Source organism: Staurois parvus, unplaced genomic scaffold, assembly GCF_062004578.1.
Source record: "Staurois parvus isolate SC_StPar_1 unplaced genomic scaffold, SC_StPar_1.0 ptg001192l, whole genome shotgun sequence".
NCBI classification, from domain to species: Eukaryota; Metazoa; Chordata; class Amphibia; order Anura; family Ranidae; genus Staurois; species Staurois parvus.
Window position 1 is genome coordinate 1,333,351 of NW_028318988.1, and position 25,258 is coordinate 1,358,608.

General features: G+C 44.9%; 1 protein-coding gene across 1 annotated transcript; it reads right to left on the reverse strand.

Annotated features, from left to right (window-relative positions):
* Positions 1–4,501: 4,501 nt before the first annotated feature.
* On the reverse strand, positions 4,502–5,455 carry LOC149438373 (olfactory receptor 5AC2-like). The gene has a single exon (XM_089659872.1). It carries the CDS (start codon positions 5,453–5,455, stop codon positions 4,502–4,504), a length of 954 nt encoding a protein of 317 aa, XP_089515998.1.
* Positions 5,456–25,258: the final 19,803 nt, after the last annotated feature.

Consider the following 25,258-nt stretch of genomic DNA (forward strand, 5'->3'; position numbering starts at 1 on the left):
AGGATAGTGGAGCAAGCACAGGATACCTGAAGGGCTTTTTTATGTGGTACAGTCTTTCATCTTCTGCATATGTTTCCAAACTCTCTGGGTCACTTTCCACAGGGCTATGCTTGCTGGTCCCTTAAACATAAGATATTAATTTTTGACAATTGAGGTTCAACTGGTATCTTAAGCTTCATACTCCAAGGCAGGATAGCATGGAAAGGTTCCTGTGTTTACTCTCCACTCATTCAGCCCCTCATTACTTCACTACAGCATTCTCATCAGGGAGAAGTCCAGGAGACAGCTACAGTTTACATCCTCTAGACCAGGGGACCAGGGGTGTCAAACTGGTGGCCCTCCAGCTGTTGTGAAACTACAAGTCCCACCATGCTTCTGCCTTTGGGAGTCATGCTAGTAACTGTCAGCCTTGCCATGATTCATGGGACTTGTAGTTTGGCAACAGCCGCCAATTTGACACCCCTGTTCTAGACCCAAAGTAGAACATTGCCTGCAGCAAGCATCTTCTAGGTTTACAACCAGGAGAGGAGCTCCTTGCACCACTCTGAACCATAACCCCAAAGGCATGGGAGAAAGATAGTTCTCACTGTAGTATCATCACCAGGAAGAAGGTAGATATTTCTTTGTGTCAGAAGTATCTTAAATATTTAATATCTTCCCAGCCAGCTCACCAGGTCCCCCAAACCTGCTTATTGGCTTAGTCACTAAACATCCATAGCACTTTTTTAGCACAATCATGTGGAGCAAGCTCAAACAGCAAGTGACTGAGATGGTACACACAATGATTAACCACTTGAGTTCCGGAAAGTTTTACCCCTTCATGACCAGGCCAATTTTTGCTATTTAGCACTGCGCTAATTTAACTGATAAATGTTCGGTCATGCAAATGTACACAAATTATATTTATATACTTTTTTTTGCACACAAATAGAGCTTTCTTTTGGTGGTATTTGATTACCGCTGTTTTTTAATTTTTATTATATAAACGAAAAAGACCAAAAAAAACCCAATATTTGTTACTTTCAGTTATAAAACACTCACAAAAGAAAACTACTCAGCATTCTATTACTATCTATCTAGATACAACAGGCAAATTACATGACATAATGCAAACTATTTACAGCATTTCTTCTTTGGGTACATCTGTAAAAGAACACAACATCACAATAAATATTAAAGCATCAACCCTTGCACAATGTTACTGCCAATAGCATTCAAATGTATTGGACATTCTGAGCTCAATGTATAAGTCCATCACTGGCTAATACTATAGGCACCACATAATGTTTAAACTTCAAATGGCAAACGTCTACTAGAGATAGTTAGTTCTTGATTATAAGTTGTCTGTCCCCTGTAATAAAATAGAAATCATACATCCTAACTAACTATTTATACGTTACACAATAAATTACGTTGGGGGACTACTATCAGTCCATGAATATCTGCAGTTTCTTTTATGCAGTCAAGGTGACTGTCGGCTCTACTTGGACACTCATTTCCAATAGCAATTTAATAGGCTTCTTCATTGTCCCTCCAGTGCAGAGGTACATACAACTGCAATGTTCAAGAAGCAAACTTCAGGTGTCAGAAAATGTCTTCTCCTGCAAATTCTTATAGTATCTTGGGTCCTGAACTTTTTACATGTTCCCATCTTGTTCCAGGAGGATGTTTGCACATATTCCACATCTGGTGTCCAGGTCTTTTGATGACTGAATTGTCTATATAGATATATTGCCTGTACCCCTCAGGTCAGAATGCAACTATGATATTTGTCAGCAAACACTGCGACAGCTCTGCATGGGAATAGGAAAGGAATAGGAACACCAAGATAATCCCATACCTCTTCCTCACAGCATTGGTGGTTACATGGACTCTCAATAAAACCAATGGTGGTTGTATGGACTCCCAATCTAGTCAAAGATTACTTCAGGGACATGTGGAAAGTAAAATCCATAGTATTCAGCAACACACTTGTTCACCTGCCTTTGAAATCTAGAACACTTTGGAATCTTTGCAAGATTTTCCAAACCAGACAGTAGGTAAGATTCATGCTTAATATAGGAGTTGCATGATATTCATTGCTCCAGAACATGGGCAGCAGTGTTGGGAGGTGAATTGTTAGGCCTGGTGAGGTATAGAACAAATTGACAGAGAAAATCTTAGGCAAACCCTCCCCAGGGGCTCCCCAAACCTTGGGTTCACAGTCCTTCTCTCACTCCTTCTATTAGGACTCTGAATTGAGTTTTACCTCAACCTCAACAGTGACAGAAGCAGGTGTCTGGCCCTCTTTGCTATTAACAACATTGATCCCCATTGTCATGTTCTGACCTTTCTCAGTAGACTGTTTTTTAGGTGGACTGGTATCAGAATGCATTGACAGGTTAGAAACAAGGATGTTTTCTGAGACATTTTGATTATCTCTGTTACTCACTCTTGCATTCAGCTCACATACAGACTTGAGTGGCTCCTCCCCTTACATAATTTTGGGTGGGGTCAGATTAATGCCAAAACTCTTCCCAGTGAATATAGAGTACGAATGTCCATGCAGTGAATTCTTCAAATATTGGCTAAAGTGACAAACGCTTCTGCCTGTCCAATACATTTAAATTGACAGTCTACAAATCAAAACATAATTTCAGAGACATGAGGTTGCTATGAAAAACACCCTTTGAGACCCTATATTGGGCCTCAAATATAGCGCTGGTTTAAAGATTGTCAATAACTACAATTAAAATGGTGACCTTTAACTGGCCAACAGCTACATTGCCAATGTCTTTAGCTAACTTACTTGGCAATAAGGCCCCAGGCACGTTCATCTCAGGGAGTGATTCTTGTCTCAGGATTGAAGGAATAAAAAAAACCTAATGTATATAGAAAAATGGGAAAGAGATTTGGGTGTGGAGATAGATGAGGTTAAACAAAAAAGAATATTTAGGTTGGTTCACGAGAATATAAGCTCAGGGGAGGTGGAAATGAATTTTAAATGTTTGACAAGAGGATATATCACACCGAGTATAGAACATAAGATGAGTGGGGAGAAGTCACCTTTTTGTTGGCGGGGGTGTGGAGAGATAGGCACGTTTTATCACATATGGTGGGAATGTCCAAAGATACAAATATTCTGGAGAGAAGTGGTACACCAAATTAGAAAGATTACGGAAATTGATATTAGTCTGGACCCTGGAACCTGCCTTTTACATAATACAGAAATAACAGTAAATAAATATAAAGAATCAGGAACATGGTATTTTCTAAATGCAGCCAAGGGATTGATTCCAAAATTTTGGCGTCAAGTAGAAGCTCCAAAAAAACAAGACTGGATAGTTAGAATGGACCATATTGTAAAATTATAGAAACTGTTTTATACCCAGGAAGATGGTATGGGGATATATCAGGCGAAATGGAAAAAATGGGAAGAGTTTAGATCAAGGGTGAATGGACGAGAATAAGGCCTCTCTTTTTCCTGCCCCCTTATGGTGAGAGCACGATTTAGAGCCTCTTTTTCTCTTGCCAAAGAGCGGTAGATGTAGGGTGGGATGGGGTGACTTTGGATTTGCTAGTGGGGGGGTTGGGAGAAATAAGGAAATTATGGGAAATGAATGTTTAAATTAGATATTGTTATATGAATGTAGAGAATTTATATTGTGGATTTTAAATTTCCTAATATTTTGAAAATCAATAAACATTTAATTAAAAAAAATAAATAACTACAATTAAAATGGTGACCTTTAACTGGCCAACAGCTACATTTGCCAATGTCTTTAGCTAACTTACTTGGCAATAAGGCCCCAGGCACATTAATCTCAGGGAGTGATTTTTGTCTCAGGATTGAAGGAATATGGGTGTCAATCACTTTATGGTTAAACCTGGATATGTTTATTGCACTAGAGCAGTGATTCCCAACCTCAGTCCTCATGTTTTCAGGACTTCTTTCACCTTGTACAGGTATTCTAAATCAGTGTTTAGTATTTATGACAACTATGGTTCTGGTGTCACATACTTCCTCTCTTGTAGAGGACAGCTACAGTTTGCTTCATCTAGACAAAAAAAATAGAATATCCCCTGCTTTCAGCATCCTTAAGGCTTCCTGCTAGGGGAAGAGATCCTTGAAGCACTCTGATACGCCCAAAGGCCTGGGAGAAAGATAGTTGTCACTGTAGCATCCTCTCCAGCAGAAGTCCAAGAGAGAAGACCATGTGCTAGGAAGTATCTTAATTATTACCTTCCAAAACATGTCACCAGGCCTTCCAACCCTGCTGAAGTCACTAAACACCCATGACACAGAATGGCACTTCTGTAGAACACCCTGCTTGAGCAAGCTCAAATGGAGAAAGTACTGAGAAAGTACAGCCCATGCTTAGACAACACAAATAGGCTCCCTCCAACAGGCTGATCTACAGCTCTCTCTTTCCTACATAATCACAAAAAGGCAAAAAGCAATTTAGAAAAATAACACATCTGTATAATGGTTTGACTGCAAAAAAATCTAAATTTAATTTTATTATTTTAGTTTTCCAACAATTTTCTGCAGGCTGCATAACATCTTTTCTCTGAGAGCTTTGGTCCTCATCCCGTAGATCAGAGGATTTGCAGTAGTAGCTATGCTGGTACCGATCATAGGTATGATAACATTAACTTGCATTGATACAGGACCACTGTTTAGCCTGTACCTCATATTAACAAACAAGAAGGTGACAGCATAAATGGAGAAGGACAATGCATGAGTAATCAATGTATGCATAGCTTTCTGAGAGGTTTCTGCAGAAAGTTTCAGACAGATGACTGCTGTTCTTATGTAACAGTATATTATTACAAGCAAGCAAGGAATCACCATTGATAAGGTTGAAGTGGTCCCATAGAGAGTGTTAATTGTTGTATCATTACAAGCAAGCCGCTGTAGAGACATGGTCTCACAAAAGACATTGTTGATATTGACCTCACAAAAAGTTAGCTTCAATGTCAATATTATACCAACAGTTACACTGATCACATTGAAAACATATATGACAAGTGTTATGTTTTGAATTTTAATGTTGTTCATCAGAGTGTGGTATCTCAGAGGGTGGCCTACAGCCAGATATCGATCATATGCCATTACCGTAAAAGTAAACACCTCAACCCATGCACAAATCTGCATACAGAAAGATTGACAGAGACATCCTGTGAGTGAGATGGTTGAGCATCCAGACAACAAGTCAATGGCCATCTTGGGGAAATATGCTGCGTTCCCGAACATCACATTGAAAACCAAAATACATATTAGGATGTACATAGGCTCATGCAAGCTTTTCTCTGTCCAGGTTATATAGACAATCATAGAAGTTATAAACAATGTTAATAAAAATAATGCAAGTGCCAAAACAGCGCATACATATCGAAATGATTCAAGCTGAATAAGTCCCATCAGAACAAAGTTGGTAATAATGTCTGAGACATTCTTGGGAGATGAACTCATGGCTTGGATTTATGTCTTCCAACATCAACAATTCCTAAAATGTTCTATTCAATCTGAATACTGTAAATTGAAAAATGTAATTCATAGAGGCACTGTGGCATGAGTGTGACTTTCGTCGCATTGCTTTTCTCTTGAATTCAGTTGGGCTTTTATAGATTTCATAAAACCGTCACCTTACTCACAGTTTAGCTTTAGAAACTGTTGCAGTCACTGCGCCCAAGTCTTCCCAGTGGACCACAGCTGCTACAGCTGATGCTGATGGCCTAATTAGTGTCAGAAATGTAATGAAGTAGTGCACATTAATTTAACAAGATTTCCCAATGACAAAACAAGTATTTGAAATGTTAACATAGGCGAATAGCAAATTTGAATTAGCGGTATGATTCTTTCCGATTTTTTGTGCTGAAAGCGGTACCATTTTTTCGCATGGAAATAGTTTTTTATTGTAGGCTGTAATTTTTAGGAACATTTCCCCACAAATCATTATCACTCAATTCTGCAAGTGGTTCTGATTTACTATCGCTGTTCTCTAGCCGGTCTAAAACCGCTTTTGACGTAAAGGGACGCTTTTTGGACGCCACGGACGTTTCTCAGTTTCCAGGCAGAAAGAACAGTAAAAATGCAGGCAGGGCACAGGACAAAGCACTAGGGACAATATGTATGTGAAATGGGATGAAACAGCAATGTTTTACTATTTAAAATAAAAAAAAAAAAAACGTCATTTTTTAAATTTTTTAAATTTCCCGCCGCCGGCGGCGCCCGTACGTCCCGACGTCACGGGAACCGGAACACAGAAGCCGGATGCCGGCATCGGCCGGAGGAGGGGGACACATCGCGGGAGCGAAGGACAAGGTAAGTGCTGCAGGGACTCCCTATGCAGCGCCGCATGGTAAGCCCGAGTCTAGCTCAGGGTTACCGCTTTTGGTATAGACATTTTACCCCGAGCTACACTCAGGAATACCGTTAGGGAGGTTAAAATGTAAAATAATTTTAGTTTTACATATGCAATTTATAAAACACATCTCTTCTCTTTTGTTGGTTTGAGGTTATTGATTACTCAATCATACACAATCATGTAGTAAACCCAGGACAAGGGGAATGGTTTACATCTGCCACTTCACCCTAGAAACCACAATGTCCTTCAAAATTTAAGATGTTGCTGGGTATGGGGAAAGCTGAGGAAATCTGGACTGCTATGCATCTCCTGTGACTCCCTCTAGCAACAGCAGAATGTTCATGATGATCACTATTATTATTATTAGGTGCCGTCAAGTCAATGTTTCCTGCTTGAAATCCATAAAACCCAAAGTAAGCATCAAATCCCATTCAATCCAAGAAGGAAGGTACCAATATTGATACTGAATTCTAGCAATTTCCAAGGCTAATACTGTATATAAGCTATTGGCCAAGAAAAGAACTATCCACTGGCATGGGGGATGTTTAACATAGCAAAATAAATACCATACAGCAGAGAGTGGTCTTTTAATACACGTTTTAGGGTGACATGAGCAAAACACCAATCTATTAAGGGATAAGTTTGCCTTTGTAAAAAAAATAATAAATGCATATCTTTTTGCAGGTTAAAAAATTGTGTATTTATTATTATTTTTATTAGGATCCTGCAAAGCATTGCACACATGATCAACAGATTGAAAGTGCAATGCAGGACTCCTGCAGACTGCCAGTGTAAGCTGTCTGCTCATACAGGCAGGCAGTTACACAATGACAGGAAGAGCCAATGAACTAAATAGATTGCTCAACAGCACCATGGTAGTTCATTGAGAACTACAACTCAACAGTCACAAAGGCTTTCAGTACTTGTAGTTCTTCTGGTTTTCCCAGTCAAAAAACTCTATGAAGGAATGATACAGCCGACTGTGCAGAGCCCTCCACGGTCCCATTTTTAAAAAAATTGTGACAGCGAGTTTTGGGAGAAGATCCGTGGCTTGCTGTCATTAGAGGCGGTGGGTCGGGGAGAAGCTGCAGCAGTGGGAACATGTTACATGCTCCACCCTAACTGCTCATGTACATGGGGTGGTTTAATAACACTGGTAACGTTAGCTGTGTAAACTCACGTTAAAAACGTGAGTTTTTCAGTGTTTTTTTTAGCTATTTTGTATTAGTGTTTAGCAGGGTTTTTTTGCATTTGCGTTTTCTAGAGGTTTTTTTTACAAAAAAAAAATTTTTTTAGTAAAAATAAATCAAAAAACACTGGTTTGTGGCGATTTACCGTGTTTTTCTGCAGTTTGTCACGTTTTTCAGCGTTAGAACATTTTTACAGCTAAAAAACTCCTTTAGAAACCAACTAGTTCTGGCATTTTTTTCCAGGCAAAAAATGTCCCTGCCAAAAAACGTTGATTCCAGTCTATGTGTGCATGGACACATAGGATAACATGCTGGGGAGTTTACTGGCTGTAGGAAAAAACGTCAAAAGCCAAAAACAGCCGCTGTAAAAATGTCCAGTGTGCATGAGGGCTAAAAACTACAGGAATATGTAACATGTTCCCAAAAGTGAACTAATCCTTTAAAAACCTTCTAAAAGGTCTGAACTGACTGATGAAGGTAGCAGCCCTAACAGATCCAGATGTTCTAAGAAAGTTTACAAAAAACAATAAAGCTAAAACCCTCACTTTTTACAATTTGGTCTGTGGCACAACAGTTTATACAATACTTTGAGATTTTTTTTTTTCTGCACGTACTACACCGTATTTCCAAAAACTTTACTGATATACAGTTGCAAGAAAAAGTATGTGAACCCCTTGGGATTACGTGGAGTTTTGCATGAATTGGGCATAAAATGTGCTCTGAACGTCATCTAAGTCACAACAATAGAAGAACACAGTCTGCTGAACATAATACTACACAAACATTAGATGTTGCCATGGTTTAATTGCACATAACATGTAAACATTCACAGTGCAGAGAGGAAAAAGTATGTGAGGCCCTAGCTTAATGACTTCTCCCAGAGCTAATTGGAGCCAGGAATGAGCCAACCTTGACTAAAAATAGTGTGATGATATTGGATGTGTTGCTGACAGCTGTCCTGCCCTTAAAAAACACACACCTGTTTTGGGTTTACTGGTTTCAAGAAGCACTGTCTGATGTGAACCATGCCTCACAGAAAAGAGCTCTCAGAAGACCTACGATCAAGAATTGTTGACTTGCATGAAGCTGGAAAGGGTTACAAAAGTATCTCCAAAAGCCTTGATGTTCATGTGTCCACGGTAAGACAGACTGTCTACAAATGGAGAAAGTTTAGGACTGTTGCTACTCTCCCTAGGCGTGGTCGTCCTGTAAAAATGACTGCAAGAGCACAGTGCAGAATGCTGCATGAGGTAAAGAAGAATCCCAGAGTGTCAGCTAAAGACCTACAGAAATCTCTGGCACATGCTAACATTTTTGTTGACACATCTACAATAAGGAAAACACTAAACAAGAATGGAGTACATGGGAGGACACCACGGAGGAAGCCATTGCTGTCCAAAAAGAATATTGCAGCACGTTTGAAGTTTGCAAAAGAGCACCTGGATGTTCCACAGCACTACTGGCAAAATATACTGTGGACAGATGAAACCAAGATTGAGTTGTTTGGGAAGAACACACAACACTATGTGTGAAGAAAAAAAGACACAGCACACCAACATCAAAACCTCATCCCCACTGTAAAACACGGTGGAGGGAGCATCATGGTTTGGGGCTGCTTTGCTGCCTCAGGGCCTGGACGAATTGTTGTCATTGATGGGAAAATGAATTCCAGAGTTTATCAAGACATTTTGCAGGAAAACGTACGACCATCTGTCCGCCAACTGAAGCTCCGCAGAGGATGGGTGATGCAACAGGACAATGACCCAAAGCATACAAGTAATTCAACAAAACAATGGCTGCAGCAGCACAGAATACGCCTTCTGGAGTGGCCCAGTCAGAGTCCTGACCGCAACCCGATTGAAATGCTGTGGCATGACCTTAAGAGAGCGATTCACACCAGACATCCCAAGAATATTGCTACACTGAAACAGTTTTGTGAAGAGGAGTGGTCCAAAATGACTCCAGATCGTTGTGCAGGTCTGATCTGCAACTACAGGAAACGTTTGGTTGAGGTTATTGCTGCCAAAGGAGGGTCAACCAGTTATAAAGTCCAAAGGTTCACATACTTTTTCCTTCCTGCACTGTGAATGTTTACATGTTATGTGCAATTAAACCATGGCAACATCTAATGTTTGTGTAGTATTATGTTCAGCAGACTGTGTTCTTCTATTGTTGTGACTTAGATGACGTTCAGAGCACATTTTATGCCCAATTCATGCAAAACTCCACGTAATCCCAAGGGGTTCACATACTTTTTCTTGCAACTGTATCAAAGCAGAGTACACAAAAAAACTACTTCCATAATCTAATAAACTATAATCCCCAAACCCCTCCAATCCTCATATCCCCAATTATTCCCAAAATAATCAAAATATAGACTTTAGGTTTGGTGGAAACTGGCTTAAGTCAGGAAAGTCAGCATGAGCACTTGAAGAGGCAGAAAATATAAGCAGAAAAGGCAAATGTTATCTTGCATTTAGAATTAGAGTGTATTATCTGAGAAACAATAGCCACAAATATTGTTCAGTGTCTGGACAATATGGAAGCTGCTTCTTGGTTTGGGCACAATAAAAGAAAGAGGGACAAGGCAGGTGTAGTATATTGTGTGTAATATATATATATATATAATGTGGTGTATTCTCATGTTATTGACCAAGCCAGAATATGACCAAGCTAGATGTATTTTTTTCACAATATACTACAGCAGGGTTTATCTTGAGATAGGAATTAGCATGTATCATTTGATAGACAATATTCACAAATATTTTATAGTGGCTGAACAGTATAAAAGGGAATCAGCTGCCATCTGGAGCTGCAAGAAAATAGCTACACAATAATGACCCCCAAGTCTGGGGATGTGAGCCCCACTTTGGACTGGAGGCCCTCCCATACATACTCTAGTGGAAATTTCCTGGCCTGGGTTGTCATATTCCCATCAGCAATTTCTTGTTTTTCTCTGAGGGTCTGTTGAACATGAAAGGAATCCCTTTACAAGTTTTGAAGGGCAGTGCCTAATCCTCCTTACCATTTGTTTGACAATCCCTTGCCTATTAGCATAGAAAAGGTTTAGCCAAAAAGGAAGATTCCAGCAACCCACCACTTTGCAATGCCGGAATATTGCAGCTTCACAGCTCAGCTTCTCATATATCAGGGGATCTTCCTGTAGGCATGTGTTTGTGCAACTTTTGAAGTGTGTTGCTGTGCTGTTGCTGTTTGTATTATGTTCTTTATATGATGCACTTTAGAGTAGCATATCAAAGGCTAATGGCCATGTGAGCTGTTCCATTCAGAGAATGCCAACACTGTACTTCCTAAAGCATTTAATAGTGGGGTTTGCCTAAATTCTTAATCGTATTGCAGTGTATTTTTCCACGTGGTTAGGTTTCAACACCATCCAACACCAGGAGATCACCCAGGGTGGATGTTTGCAGGGCGATGATAGCAAGAAACATGAGTCGTTGTGCGTGTTAAGAGGGTATCTTGTCACAGGTGAGCTCTCAGGAGTCCCTGTCACTTAGCTGTAATGTGAAGATGATAGAGCTTATTTAACTAACCCTAAACACTAAACACCCATAACTAGGGGTGGACTGACAACTCATGGGGCCCCTGGGCAATAGGGGATCATGGGGCCCCTGTGTCCTCACCCAAACTCAAAAAAGCCTATGAAAAAGGTACCAGGGGCATCTCATGGGGCCCCCTACTGACCCCGGGCCCTCGGCAGTGCCTGAGTTTCCAAATGGTCAGTCCGCCCCTGCCCATAACACTAATCTACTCATGCTTGGTAAGTATTTTTTGCTTTGGGAGTGAAGCATCTCAAATGTGTCATGTAAAAACCCCCATCTGCTGCCATTTGCATCTTAAGGGGGGGACACTAAAAACATGGCTCAACCCCACATTTGTATTGCCCCCTCAAACCCAAAGTCTAAATGAGGCCTTAGAAAAAAAAACACATCCATACAATAGTAAAATGCTAAAGTTTTGGGTCCCCCTATAGTCCTTCACAGCCAGGCTACACGCATTTCCTTCAAGACATGCACTCCAGAGACAGTAAACAGTCCTTGACCTTGTTTTTTTTTTTTATTTATTAGGTAATTTGAACTTGGATGGGGATGAGGGGTACATGGGATGCCCAAGGAACTGTTAAACTGAGGACAACTTCCTGGAACTGTTAAACTGAGGACAACTTTGTACAAGTGCTCAGAAGGGTTTCTCTTCTTTGCAGAGCTATCCAGCCTCTCCTGGCATACCACTTCAGACCCCAGATGAAATCTCCTCTTCACCCAACTGCCTGAGGGAATCCCTGGGCAAGAGGACCCAGAATCTGCCACTTCAAGATCAGCAGTCCCAGATGGGGGCTAGTCAGGTTTCCCACCCAAATGTCATTCCCCCTTATCAGGCCCAGGGGGTGTGGAATTACTCACTAAGTCCTCTCCTGCAGGCATATGGGTTGGTGGCTGTCTTCAGGCCTTATGCTGGGGTGACTCTTTCCCTCATTCCCAGGCTGTCCTCTCTCAGGGGACAGTTGAGGCTAAGAGAAGAGGAAGATTAGAGGAGGGGGGGGAGGGGGGGAGGAGAGGAAGGGGGTGGGATGGGGGAAGCAGGGGGGAAGAGGGGGAGAAGAAATGGAAGGGGGGAGAAAGGGGGGAAGGGGGGGAGGAGAGGAAAGAGGGGGGGAGGGTGGAAGGAGGGTAGGAGGAGAGGAAAGAGGGGATTAGAGAAAGAGGGGGAAGGGGTGGAAGAGGAGAGAGAGGTGGGGAATGAGGGGGAGGAAGGGGGGGAGTAAGAGGTGGAGGAGGAGAGGAAGGGGGTGAGGAGGAGAGAGAGGTGGGGAATGAGGAGAGGAGGGGGGGGGGAGAGGGGGAGGAGAGGAAGGGGGGAGGAAGGAGGGGGAGAGGGGATGAGGAGATGAATTGGGGAAATGAGGAGAGGGGGAGGAGTAGATGAATGGGGGGAAGAGGGATAGGAGAGGAAGGGGGGAGGGGGGGAGGTGTCAGGGCCTGGACTTGAACCTGGGATTTCTACTGTGTCAGGCAGTAACTCTTCTCCCTGAGCTACCTAGGATGCTGGACAACACTCTGCCTCATCTATTGGATAATCCTGCATTGTGCCTTGTTTGCTCTTGAACCTTGAACTCCTTGCTCCTCCCATGAACTTCCTATATAAGCCATGTCCTTGGACTTCCTCCTTGCCAGATTACTGTGCCTTTCCAGCCAATATCCCACTACTGTTCCTGCTGCTGTCTACACCTCCGCTACTGACCTTTGGCTTGTTCCTGACCACGATTTTGTCTCATCCTAACGTACTACAATTGATCTGCTACCATTTGTGACCGACCCTTGGCTTGTGACTGACTCTGCTTTCGTCTGATCCCTAACCTGTTGATCCGCTATTGGTTCCCAGTCTGCTCATGCCCTGGCGGGTGGATCCTGAGATCTGCAACCTGGTATTAACACGCAGCCCAATCCATCTCCACCATTAGGAGCTCTGGTGAATATCGGTTAATACTTAGAGCCCGCACCTCAGGTGAGCCTGCTTCATTCCCAGAGGGATCCGCTGGTGTACCTATCCTGCTGGTTTCAGGTAAGCCTTTTACTGCTATAGCAACTGGTCTCTGAACCTGACCTTACACCGTGACAGGAGGAGAGGAAGGGGGGAAGGGGTGAGGAGGAGGAGAGGAGAGGAGAGGAGGGGGTAGGAGGGAGGAGGAGAGAAGTGGAAGGGAGGGGGGGAGGAGAGGAAAGGGGGAGGAAGAATGGGAGGAAGGTGGGGGGAATTAGAGGAGGAAGGGGGTGAAGGGGGGAGGAGGAGAGGAAGGGGGAGGGTGGAGGAGGAGAGGGAGGGAGGAGGAAGGGGGGAAGGATGGGAGGAGGGGGTGAGGGGGAGGAGGAGAGGAGATGAAAGGGGACGAGGGAGGAGGAGAGGAAGGGCGAGAAGAGGAGAGAAAGGGGGGAGGAAGAGGGGGAGGAAAAGAGGAAGGGGGGAAGGGGGAGGAGGAGAGGAAAGGGGAGGGAGGTGGAGAGGGGGGAGGGGGGGAGGAAGGGGGGAAGGAAGGGGGAGTAGGAGAGGGGGGGAGGGTGGAAGGGGGGGGGAGAAAGGAGGGGGGAGAGGAAGGGGGGGAGGAGGAGAGGACGAGAAGGAGGAGGAGAGGGAAGGGGAAAGGGGGAAGGAGGAGGAGAGGGAGGGGATAACACCCTAGAAGAGCATCAGGTAGGCTTATCGCTGGAACGAGGAGGATGAGGAAGTTGTGGAGTTTGTGAAAGACGCTACTGGCCCCCACGAAAAGGTGTCCAAATCTTTTTGGGGTAACGGAAGGGCGAGATGGGATAGGCGGTAATGAGGAGGCGCCTTTCGATAAAGGAGGTAGTCCCAATTGCTTCAGAAAGGAGTCCGCCTCTAAAAGATCACGTAGGATAACTTGGGAACTATCTTTGGAGATGACCACCTTGAAGGGAAAACCCCAGCGATAGGAGACACGGTGATGTTGAAGATTTGTGGTGATTGGTTTCAGTGCCCGCCGTTTGGCCACGGTAATCGGAGAGAGATCACAAAAGAGCTGGAGCCTGTCCCCTTTAAATTCCAAGGAGGGCTTGTTGCATACTGAGGATAACAAGGCCTCTTTGCTTTCAAAAAAATAAAAGCGGACAATGACATCATGTGGTCTGGTGCCGTCAGCAGGTCTAGGGCCTAGTGATTGGTGTGCGCCAGTCTGCTTCTGGGACCATGGGGGTGGTTGCGGTGAAGAAAGACAAAAGATGTTGAAGTTAAGAATCGGTAATAGATTCAGACATACCGTGAATACGGATGTTCTGCCGACGTTCCCTGTTTTCCAAATCTTCTTGTTGGAGCTGGATTTGGGACATGGTGTGTTTCAGATACGCGTTATCTTCTTCTAAGACATGGACGTATTGCACCAATTCGTCAAATTTATTTTCCAATTGATCCGCACGTTCACCGATCTGAACTATTTTCCCTCTAAGATCCAAAGCCAGTTTGCCCACTTCAGCGGAAATAGAGGCGGTAATGTTGCATAGAAATACTTTCAGTTTTTCATCCAACGCAGATACCTTGAAAGAAGGCAACACATGCGGAGTGGCAGGAGCAGAGGGATGGTGACTCACAGAAGAGTGTTCTGGTGCCCCCCCTACCAATGTCAGGGGCTCAGGAACCTCCATCAGGGGGTGTAAAGAGGTTGGGGATGCTAGCTGCTCAATTGTAGATGGAGCTGCACTACCTCCCGCAGCTGGGGGTCCCGAGCTTGTCCTCGGTTCTGCGGCCATACTCGAGGCCGGGGATTACTGCCTAGCAAGGAATCACTGCAGCGGGAAGGACCACGGGTCATGGGGCAGCGGGGAAGGGGGCTTCCAGCACCCGATCTTCCCCATTTTTCCTCCCTTATATGCCGCGCCGGGTGCAGGATTACTGAGACTCACCCAGAGACGTCTGGAGGCAGTGGACGTACTGCGGGTGAGTCACTAAGGCCGGGGATGGATGGAGCTCTAGTGGATTGCGACTTTCCTCATCCCCAGTCGCGCATGCACCCACTGGTCTCACTCTTAATCCCTCTAAAACAACTGCTTTAAACATTTCTCTACCTGATTCAGAGGTTCAACATTTGCGGGACAACTTTGATTTTCAGTGGGCCTCCCGTTCTCTCCCTTATTTGGGAATTCACCTCATGAGCTCTATTTCGCCATTCTATAAGACCAATTATCCCCCGCTCTTCAAACGACTTAAAACCGACTTACATGACTGGGAGGACCTTCCTTTATCCTGGTTTAGTAGAATTAATTATTTCAAGGTGACCTTTTTACCAATACTCTTTTACTACTTTAGGACTTTACCGATCACGGTATACAAATGGGAACTTCTGCTTTTACAAGCAGCAGTCTCTAGATTTATATGGAAAGGAAAACGTCCTCGGGTTAACAAGTCAACTATATTTTCTCTAAAAAAGCATTGTGGTTTGGGACTTCCTAATCTTCAGATTTACTTTCAGGCAGCTCAGATGGCACAGCTCTCTTGTACTACCGCTTGGGGTTATGATCCCCAATGGGTTGGCATTGAGGCCTTATCTTGTCACCCTTCTGCTATTTGGTGACATCCATGTCACCCAATTGCTTTCAACACTGTGGACAGGAGGGCACTATGCTCCATGTATGATGGAAATGTCCAGTGGTTCATAGATTTTGGATCGGAATGTTTAATTTTCTTTATTCAGTAACAGGAATCAGTATTCACAGAACACCGGAAGTAGCTCTATTTCATCTGTTGCCCACTGATATTCCCAAGAAATCAGTAAAATGAATTCTTTATATTTTGTTAGCAGCACGAATTACAATAGCTAGAAGTTGGAGACAGTCATCTATTCCGCTAGATTGGGTCAAACAAAAACGTAATTGGATTATATCTCTTTCCCATTTTGTTATATAAATTAGCTTTGTGTTCGTGTCTAATTCTGCGAGTATTCTATATACTTTGGCAATACTGTGCTTCCCATCTCCTCGTGACTCCAACATCCTTTCAAACAAATTCCAATCCTTTTTTAATCTCAAGGGTTTCGGGAGATTCCCAATAAAACATTTTAATTGATGATATCTCCACTCATCTATCCTAATAAAGATCTCTCCCTTTTTCTCTTCCAAGTCTTTAAGTGGTCTCAATTCCCCCTCCACCAATATATCTCTCAATGGAACATCTTCCTTTTTGAACCATTTCCCTGTTATCTCTTCTCTGCCTGGAGGGAAAAACTCTGTGTTTCCTAGTGGCATTAATATAGAATTGAAATCCCACTTCATATTTTTGTGCAAATTATCCCAGGCCCTTAAAACATTTAAAGTGTAAAGACTTGTGCTACCTTTAATTCCTCTATACTGTGCTGGCACCCATATAATCTTACTCAAACTAGTTCCACTAAGTTCATTTTCAATTTTCACCCAACTTTTCCCTTTTAAATTATTCGTCCAATCATAAATTCTTGCTAAAATTACTGCTTTGTAATGTCTTTACACATCTGGCAATCCCAATCACCCCTTCTCTTTATTCCTGCTTAACAATTCAAAGGATATTCTTGTTTTTTTATTTCTCCATATATATCTTATCATTCTTTTCATTGTCCTAAAAAAAGCTTCTGGGAGTTTGATTGAAATCATTTGAAATCTATACAGTATTTTGGGTACAATTACCATTTTTACCAGGTTTATGCGTCCATGCGTCCATGACGGGTGTCCTCCTTCTAATGTTTTTAATTCCTCCCTGATCTCATTTAACATTGAAATATAGTTTAGTTTATACAAATACTTATGTGAAGCAGTGAGTTTTATTCCTAAGTATTTTATATCCCTTTCTCTCCATATAAAGGGGAATTCCTGTTGTATTTTTTATTTTTCGCCCTTTGGTATATTAATATTCAGAATCTCAGTTTTTGTTGGAAGAATTTTTAAGTTCGATAGTTCTCCATATTCCTTCAGTATCTTCATTAAATTTGGAAGTGTTATCCTGGGGTTCCCCACATACAGCAACACGTCATCCGCAAAGGCTGCTACTTCATGTTCTGTAGTTTCTGTCTGAATTCCCTTTACATCCCCACTTTTCCTAATTGTTGACAACAGGGGTTCCAATGACAGAACGTACAACAAAGGGGACAGTGGGCAACCCTGTCTTGTTCCATTTGACATCCCAATGGGTTCCGACCTCTCCCCATTTACCGTAATAATTGCGGAGGGCTTCCTATATAATTTTCCTATCCACTCTCGCATTCTCACTCCGATCCCCAGGGCTTCCAGGGTATCCATCATAAAGCCCCAGTCAACTCTATTGAATGCCTTCTCAGCATCGATTGACAGCACTACCAGCGGAGCTTTTCCTTTTCTGCTTTTCTGAATAACATCAGAGTTCTCAACCCGTTATCTCTACCCTCCTCCCTGGGACAAAGCCCACCTGGTCCCCATGTATCCATTCAGGCATTAGATCTTTCAACCTATTTGCTAAAACCTTTGCGTACAGTTTAGTATCAGTGTTCAGTAATGAAATTGGTCTGTAACTAGAGCACTGAGAAGCATCTTTTCCTTCCTTGTGAATAAGTACTACATGGGCCTGTAAAGATTCTCTCCACACCTCCATCCCACCTCCCAAGGCATTCATATATTTCTTCAACTTAGGTACTAATAATTCACTATATTTTTTATAGTACCTCACGGTGTAACCGTTGAAAGGATGATTTTCGTTTTCCCCTCAGAGACCCCCGGTCTGTGGAGAGATTCCTGGTTTATCAGCAGAATTCTGGGAACACCCCTTGAACACGCAAATAACGGCAGCTTATGTTCATAGATGTTCAAAGTTTATTAGACATTACTAAGATTATATAGGATACAGAAAAATAAAGGAGGGGGGAGCGAGTTTCAAAACTGTAACTTGTAAATTTTCATCATGAGCTAACTACATGAAACATGACATATACATTTCTTGGTACAAATTGTTTTGGCTAGCTTTCTGAGAAACAACCAGACAAAGACATTGTCAGGGTCATGTTAGCTTCTGTTGATACATCCTTGAACAACTAAAACAGTTTCATTAAGCTTCTAATATATCTGCAAAAAGCTAACTTAATACTTAAAATGGCGTACATCTACTAAATGGAGGTTATCTAGATCCTTTCAACTGTCTGGTCCTGGACTTTTCCCCTCCCCTGTACATTTTAGTGCTACTTTTATTTCTTCCTGGGTAATTTCTGCATCCACGGAGTTAAACTATGCTTCACTTAATTTTGGTAGGCCCGCATTTTTTAGATATATCTTCCTTTTTTCAATGTTCACCTCTTCAGTGTCTTTTAAAGAAACTTGGGAACTGATATTATACAACTTTCTATAGTACTCTGTAAACACTTTAGTAATCTCTTTAGTTGAATGGACCAACTCCCCCATGGGGCTTTTTATTTTATCTATATAATTCCTGTTTTTCTTTTTACTCAGGGCTCTCATTAAATATTTTTCTGGTCTATCTCCCCATCTATATCTATCACTTAATACTTTATTATATACTCTTCTCCTCTCCTCTTCCATCAATATCTCTAGTTCTTCTTTCTTAATTATTAACTTCTGCCTTGTTTCTTTTGTTATTTTATTCTTGTATGTCTGTTCCAGGTCAAATATTTCTTTTAGAAGCCCACTAATTTTCTCTCTTCTTTCTTTTTCTGTTTTGCTCCAATCGCAATCAAGGTTCCTCTTATAAATACCTTATGGCTCTCCCACACTGTAGCTATCGACACTTCCTCTGTCTCATTCTCCTTAAAATATAGCTTAATCTCTTCCCCAATCTTCTGAGCAGTATCCTTATCCAGGAGAAGTGCCTCATTTAACTTCCATCTGTTATGATCCGCCAGGCGGAGCCTTCCGGCTGCCAACTGATAGACCAACCCAGAGCGTGGGGTCTAAGCCCGGGCTGTGCCTTCACCAGGGCCCCTGATGGTGGGGATGGACTTGAAACAGTCCCGGGCCAGGTCACGACCTCTGGACGGGCCCACCAGCGGCTGGGAAGGCCTCCGGGGATGCGTGTAGGTACCGGGAGAGCCAGATATGAGGCGGATGACGGCCCCAGCAGGGTGGCACGGATAGTGGTTCCGTGGGGGGTAAGCGGGGTACCAAATCAGCGGGCAAGGAGTAGTCAGGTCACATGCAGGGTCAGCCAGGTAAATCAGTCCGTAGAATAGTCAGGATATCCGAGTCAAAACGCAGGAGCAGGCAGAGTAGTCAGGACAAGCCGGGTCAAACACAGGGGCAGGCAGAGTAGTCAGGACAAGCCGGGTCAAACACAGGGGCAGGCAGCGTAGTCAGGGTCGAAAACAGGGTCACAGAACAGGAGCAGGTATCCAGGATCACATAAGGCCTTGCGGCAATGGGTGACAGTGCAGGGCATCTTTAAATAGTGCGCCCTGCACTGTCATTGGCTGGCTGGGACGCGCCCCCGGCTGTCATTGGACGCCTGAGGCGCGCCCTCGACTCTCTACTGCGCATGCGCGGCGTCCTGTCAGCCGCGGCTCGCCGCCAGTGCGCATGCGCGGGGGGACGGCGCCGTGATGCAGGATTCCGGCGCCGTGATCCCTGACACTGCCCCCCCCCAATGGGCACCCTCCGGGAGCCCCACTGATCTCTCCACCGCGGGTGTCCACGAAAAAATTCCCGGATGAGCCGGGGAGCGTGAATGTTCCGGGCGGGTTCCCATGAGTTCTCCTCAGGGCCATAACCCTTCCATTTTATTAGGAACTGGGTCTGGTTCCCCCTCCGTCGGCAACTGAGGATAGTCTCCACTTCGTATTCCTCCTGGTCATCTACGGAGATTGCCTCGGGAGGTCTGGACTCACGGTCCGGGAAAGGATCCGGTCTGGATGGTTTCAGGAGAGACACATGGAACACAGGATGTACCCTGAAGGTCTGCGGAAGCTCAAGCTCGTAGGCCACCTTGTTGACTACACGCTTTACCGGAAATGGGCCAATGTACTTGGGTCCCAGCTTCCTCGAAGGATGCAGCATCTTCAAGTTGGTCGTTGACAGCCATACCCGATCCCCTGGTTGAAGCAGTAATTCTCCTCTTCTTTTCCTGTCGAACGCCCTCTTACTGTCCCCTTGGGCTTTGGCGATGGCTTCCTGAATTGTCTTGTTATTGACAGAGAAGAAGTTTAAGACGTCCTGAGATGCCGGTACCGGGTTTTCAGGCATCAGGTCAGGGAGAAATGTGGGATGATACCCGTAATTGGCGAAGAACGGGGATTGCCCCGTTGCAGAGTGACTCGCGTTGTTGTACGCGAATTCTGCGGACGGCAACAACGTCAACCAGTCATCCTGAAGGTAGGACGTGTAACATCGCAGGTATTGTTCCAGCGTTTGGTTGGTCCTCTCGGTTTGGCCGTTGGTCTGTGGGTGGTAGGCGGGGGAATAGTCTGGGATAGATTGGCATCACCGTCCAAGCACAGGAGGAACCGGGGACCCACGGATCCCGTGACCTGGCAGTGATTCAAACAGTAGGGTGACCTAAATTGAATCGTCCCCCTTTCCCAGTCAACCTGGGGGTTATGGGCCCGCAGCCAAGGGAGCCCCAGAATGACTGGAAATAGGGGTGATGCGATGGCATCCAAACGGAGGAACTCCTGGTGATGGTCTGCTATTGTGGTAAAAATGGGTGGTGTCTCCTGGTCCACCACCCCTGATTTTATACTGGAGCCGTCTGCCAAGAAGATGTTGAACCCCCTTTCTTTGGTCTGCAGTGGTATTTTTTGCCGGTGGGCAAAAGTCAGGTCGACAAAGCAACTACAAGCTCCAGAGTCAATGATTGCGGTCACCGATAGTGTTCTTCCCGGGAGCTGCAAAGACACAGGTATGGCCAGGTAATTGGACTGATCATCCCTTCCTGCGGGTAAGGTAAAAGAAAAGGAAGCGGACTTACTCATCTTTGCAGGACAGGAGCGCACCTGGTGACCAGCTTCCCCGCAGTACAGGCATAGGTTCAGCGATCGTCTCCTTTGACGTTCCTCGACCGACAAGTGGGAACGGGCCAGTCCCAGCTGCATGGGTTCCGGGTTGTCCCCCAATTCCGTGCCTCGGGGATGGTTCCCCGGGGTTGGAGCTGTGTCTCTCGGTGGGATCCATGCCACCCTTTGACCCTGGCTGCTCCTTTCCAGCCGACGTTCCCTTAACCTACGGTCAATCTGGATGGCCAACTCAATCAGTCTTTCCAGGGAGTCTGGTAGGCCTACTCGTGCTAGTTCGTCCTTGAGAGACTCAGACAGCCCGATGCGGAACTGGTGACATAAGGCCGCATCGTTCCATCTGGTGTCTCCCATGCATCGCCTAAAGTCGGACGCGTATTCTTCGGCTGCCCGGCGGCCTTGCCGCAGAGAGTATAGGGTAGCCTCTGCGGAGGCAGCCCGCTGAGGGTCGTCATACAATACTGCCATGGCCTGAAAGAACTTGGTCACGGAGTCAAGCTGGGGGTCACGCCTCTCCATCAGACGGTGAGCCCAATCCTGGGGCTCATCCTGAAGGAGAGAGACTATAAACCCCACCCTGACGGTCTCGGAGGAGAATGTGCGGGGCTGCAAGTCAAAATATAGTGTGCAAGCATTCCGGAAGGCTCGGAAGCGGCTCCGGTCACCACGGAACCGTTCCGGCAGGGGAACGCGGGGCTCAGGAGCTAAGGGTGTAGCAACCGCTCCGGATGTCGGGGTAGCGGGAGGTTCCACAGACGGGGGACTCTGAGCAGGGGGAGTCTGGGGGGCTAATGTCTCCATGCGGTCTTCCAGTCGGGCGCAGCGACTGTGGAAGTTCTGGAAGGCCTGGGTCAAAGTTGCCAGGTGCTGGCAAATATCCTCTAGGGACGCCGGTCCACCTCCTGGCTCTGTCATGGCCGCAAGGTACTGTTATGATCCGCCAGGCGGAGCCTTCCGGCTGCCAACTGATAGACCAACCCAGAGCGTGGGGTCTAAGCCCAGGCTGTGCCTTCACCAGGGCCCCTGATGGTGGGGATGGACTTGAAACAGTCCCGGGCCAGGTCACGACCTCTGGGCGGGCCCACCAGCGGCTGGGAAGGCCTCCGGGGATGCGTGTAGGTACCGGGAGAGCCAGATATGAGGTGGATGACGGCCCCAGCAGGGTGGCACGGATAGTGGTTCCGTGGGGGGTAAGCGGGGTACCAAATCAGCGGGCAAGGAGTAGTCAGGTCACATGCAGGGTCAGCCAGGTAAATCAGTCCGTAGAATAGTCAGGATATCCGAGTCAAAACGCAGGAGCAGGCAGAGTAGTCAGGACAAGCCGGGTCAAACACAGGGGCAGGCAGAGTAGTCAGGACAAGCCGGGTCAAACACAGGGGCAGGCAGCGTAGTCAGGGTCGAAAACAGGGTCACAGAACAGGAGCAGGTATCCAGGATCACATAAGGCCTTGCGGCAATGGGTGACAGTGCAGGGCATCTTTAAATAGTGCGCCCTGCACTGTCATTGGCTGGCTGGGACGCGCCCCCGGCTGTCATTGGACGCCTGAGGCGCGCCCTCGACTCTCTACTGCGCATGCACGGCGTCCTGTCAGCCGCGGCTCGCCGCCAGTGCGCATGCGCGGGGGGACGGCGCCGTGATGCAGGATTCCGGCGCCGTGATCCCTGACACCATCCTAAACCTCCTGTCCACCGCCTTCCCCATCCCATTTTCATTACAACAGGTGCGTGGTCCGAGAGTGTCCTTGCTTCTATTTCTACTTTAACCAGGAATTCAATAAGTTGATGATCTAATAATATATAATCCAATCTCGAGTATATCTCATGTGCATTTGAGAAGAAGGTATAGTCTCTATCATTCATATGCATAATTCTCCAGATGTCCACCAGCTGGCACTCATGGATCACCTCTTTCAAAACTCTCAGAGACCTACCCCCTCCCTCTGCACAGAAGAGGTTGCATACCTTTGTGGGTCCATACAGAAATTGAAATCTCCCGCTACTATCAAACGGTCTTTTTTAAAGTCCATCAGTTTTTTCAACACACCTTTCAAAAACATCTCCGGCTTCTTATTTGGACAATATATATTGGCTAATGTACACTCGATTCCTTGTAGTTTACCTTTTAAAAACAAGAATCTCCCCTCCGGATCTGTCTTTCTATCCTCCAGCTCGAACCTTATATTCTTTGCCAACACTATTGCAACGCCTTTTGCTCTTTTAATCGGGGAGTTGGCATAATACCATATTGGATAATATTTAGATTTTAACTTCACATTTGACTCTATCTCAAAATGTGTCTCATGCAAAAAAAAATACTGAAGATGCTCTGTGATGTAACTCTTTAAATAATCTAAATCTTTTCCCAGGACAATTCAACCCATTCACATTATAAGTTATAAACTGTATTTCTTCCATCTTCCTTCTTAATTCTCTCTGCTTCTCCTCCAACTCTCCTCCTCCTCTTTCCTTGCTTTTATACCTCCCTCTATCATGCAGACTGTTGACCCTAAAACCCCTCCCCCCCACCTCCCAACCTATCCCCCCCCCTCCTCCCACCCCCTCCCATTTTTCCCCCACCCCTTTTTAGGCTTGTAAAATGCCTACTAATCATTTGTGGGCCTGTCCCACCTTTCATTTAAGACTTTGGGGTTGACCTCCGCCCATGAACGTCTCTCCCCTCCTCCAACCTCCCCAATTACCCCCTCTCTATCAAATTGACTCAGAAAATTTCCACCAATCCCCCAGAACCGAAACTCTGGAGGGGTATCGTATCGTAAGAAGGGGGATGGAGAGGAAGAGAGGGAGAAGGAAAAAAAAAAGAAAAGGTTTCAATTCTCCCTCCTCTCTCTCCCCCCTCCAAAATCCCCCCTCCAACCCACTGCCAGTCCTCTTTTCTTATAGCTTCTATTTCTCCTTCTTCTTCTTCCCACCCAACTATCTCCATTCTTTGCAAGTCCAGCCTATCACAGAAGTCTCTCAATTCCTCCGGAAATCTCAGGTAAGCTGTAACTCCATTTCTCCATCCAATTAGGCACGCTGGGGTTCCCCATCTATACTGCACATTCTGCTTTCTCATTTGCTCCAACAAGGGTCTCAGAGATCTCCTTCTCCACAGGGTCTCTGGTGTTAAGTCCACAAAAATCTGGATATCTATTTCTCCATACTTAATTGTTGTTCTTCCTTTGATCTTCCTCCAGATCTCATCTTTATCCCCATACTTTTGAAATTGGACAACTGTATCTCTCGGTCTCTCCTTCCCAGTAACCTGTTTGAGCCTTCCTATTCTGAAAACTCCGTCCAATTTGATCAAGTCTAATTCAGGTCTGTCCATTATGGAGTTTAAAATTCTGCAAACTAATTCGTACAATGTTTCCCCTTTTGCAGTCTCTGGAATTCCTCGTACCCTGAGGTTACTCCTCCTTTCTTTATTTTCTTGTACCTCCATCCTATAAAGCAATTTTTTCTGAACGTTCCCCATATTTGTTATGTTCTTTTCTAAATTGACTATGATTTGGGCCTGATTTTTAACTTTCTCCTCCGTTTCTTCCACTGTCAATAACAGCTGCCCTAAATCATTCCGAATAGTTATCATTTCTTGCTTTATCATTTTCTCCAAAGTTTGAAACATTTCTGTCATCTCTTTCTTATTTGGTACTTGTAATTCACTGTCAGATTCTTTCTTCTCCATAATAACCGCTATTTGTTGACTACAGCTACTATTCATGCCCAATGATAATTATCTAGGGCTATTTCCCAGACTAGTTTCCATTTCACCCTTTTCGCTTGCGCCTTGGGACCTTTCTGGAGTAACGTTTCCTTGGGATGTATATTTCTTAATCGTACCCATTTGAGACCCTTTAAGCCCACTTCCTTTAACTCCTTTATTCTTCATGTCCTCTATGGTTCTTATTTTCTTCTATATGCTCAAGACAGGTAGTTACCAAATGTCTATATTTTGTGACCCAGCCTTGCCTTACTATTTTTCCTTTTCCTTTACTTTTCTGAGTCTCCTTGGTCTTCTTCTCTTCACCACTTTTTCATGACCCTTGGGAATCCCCCCTCCTCTCCTTCACCCTTTGCTCCTCTATACAACACAGGATAATAGCACACAGTAAGCCCCAGCCGCTCTCACTCACCCTTCTCTTTCTTCCTTTTCTGGATGGCGGCTCCGGGCTTCAGGTGGAGGGCTTTCCTCGGAAGCTCAGTCCTCAGGGAGATTCCTCCGGGTCTCCTGCGCTTTT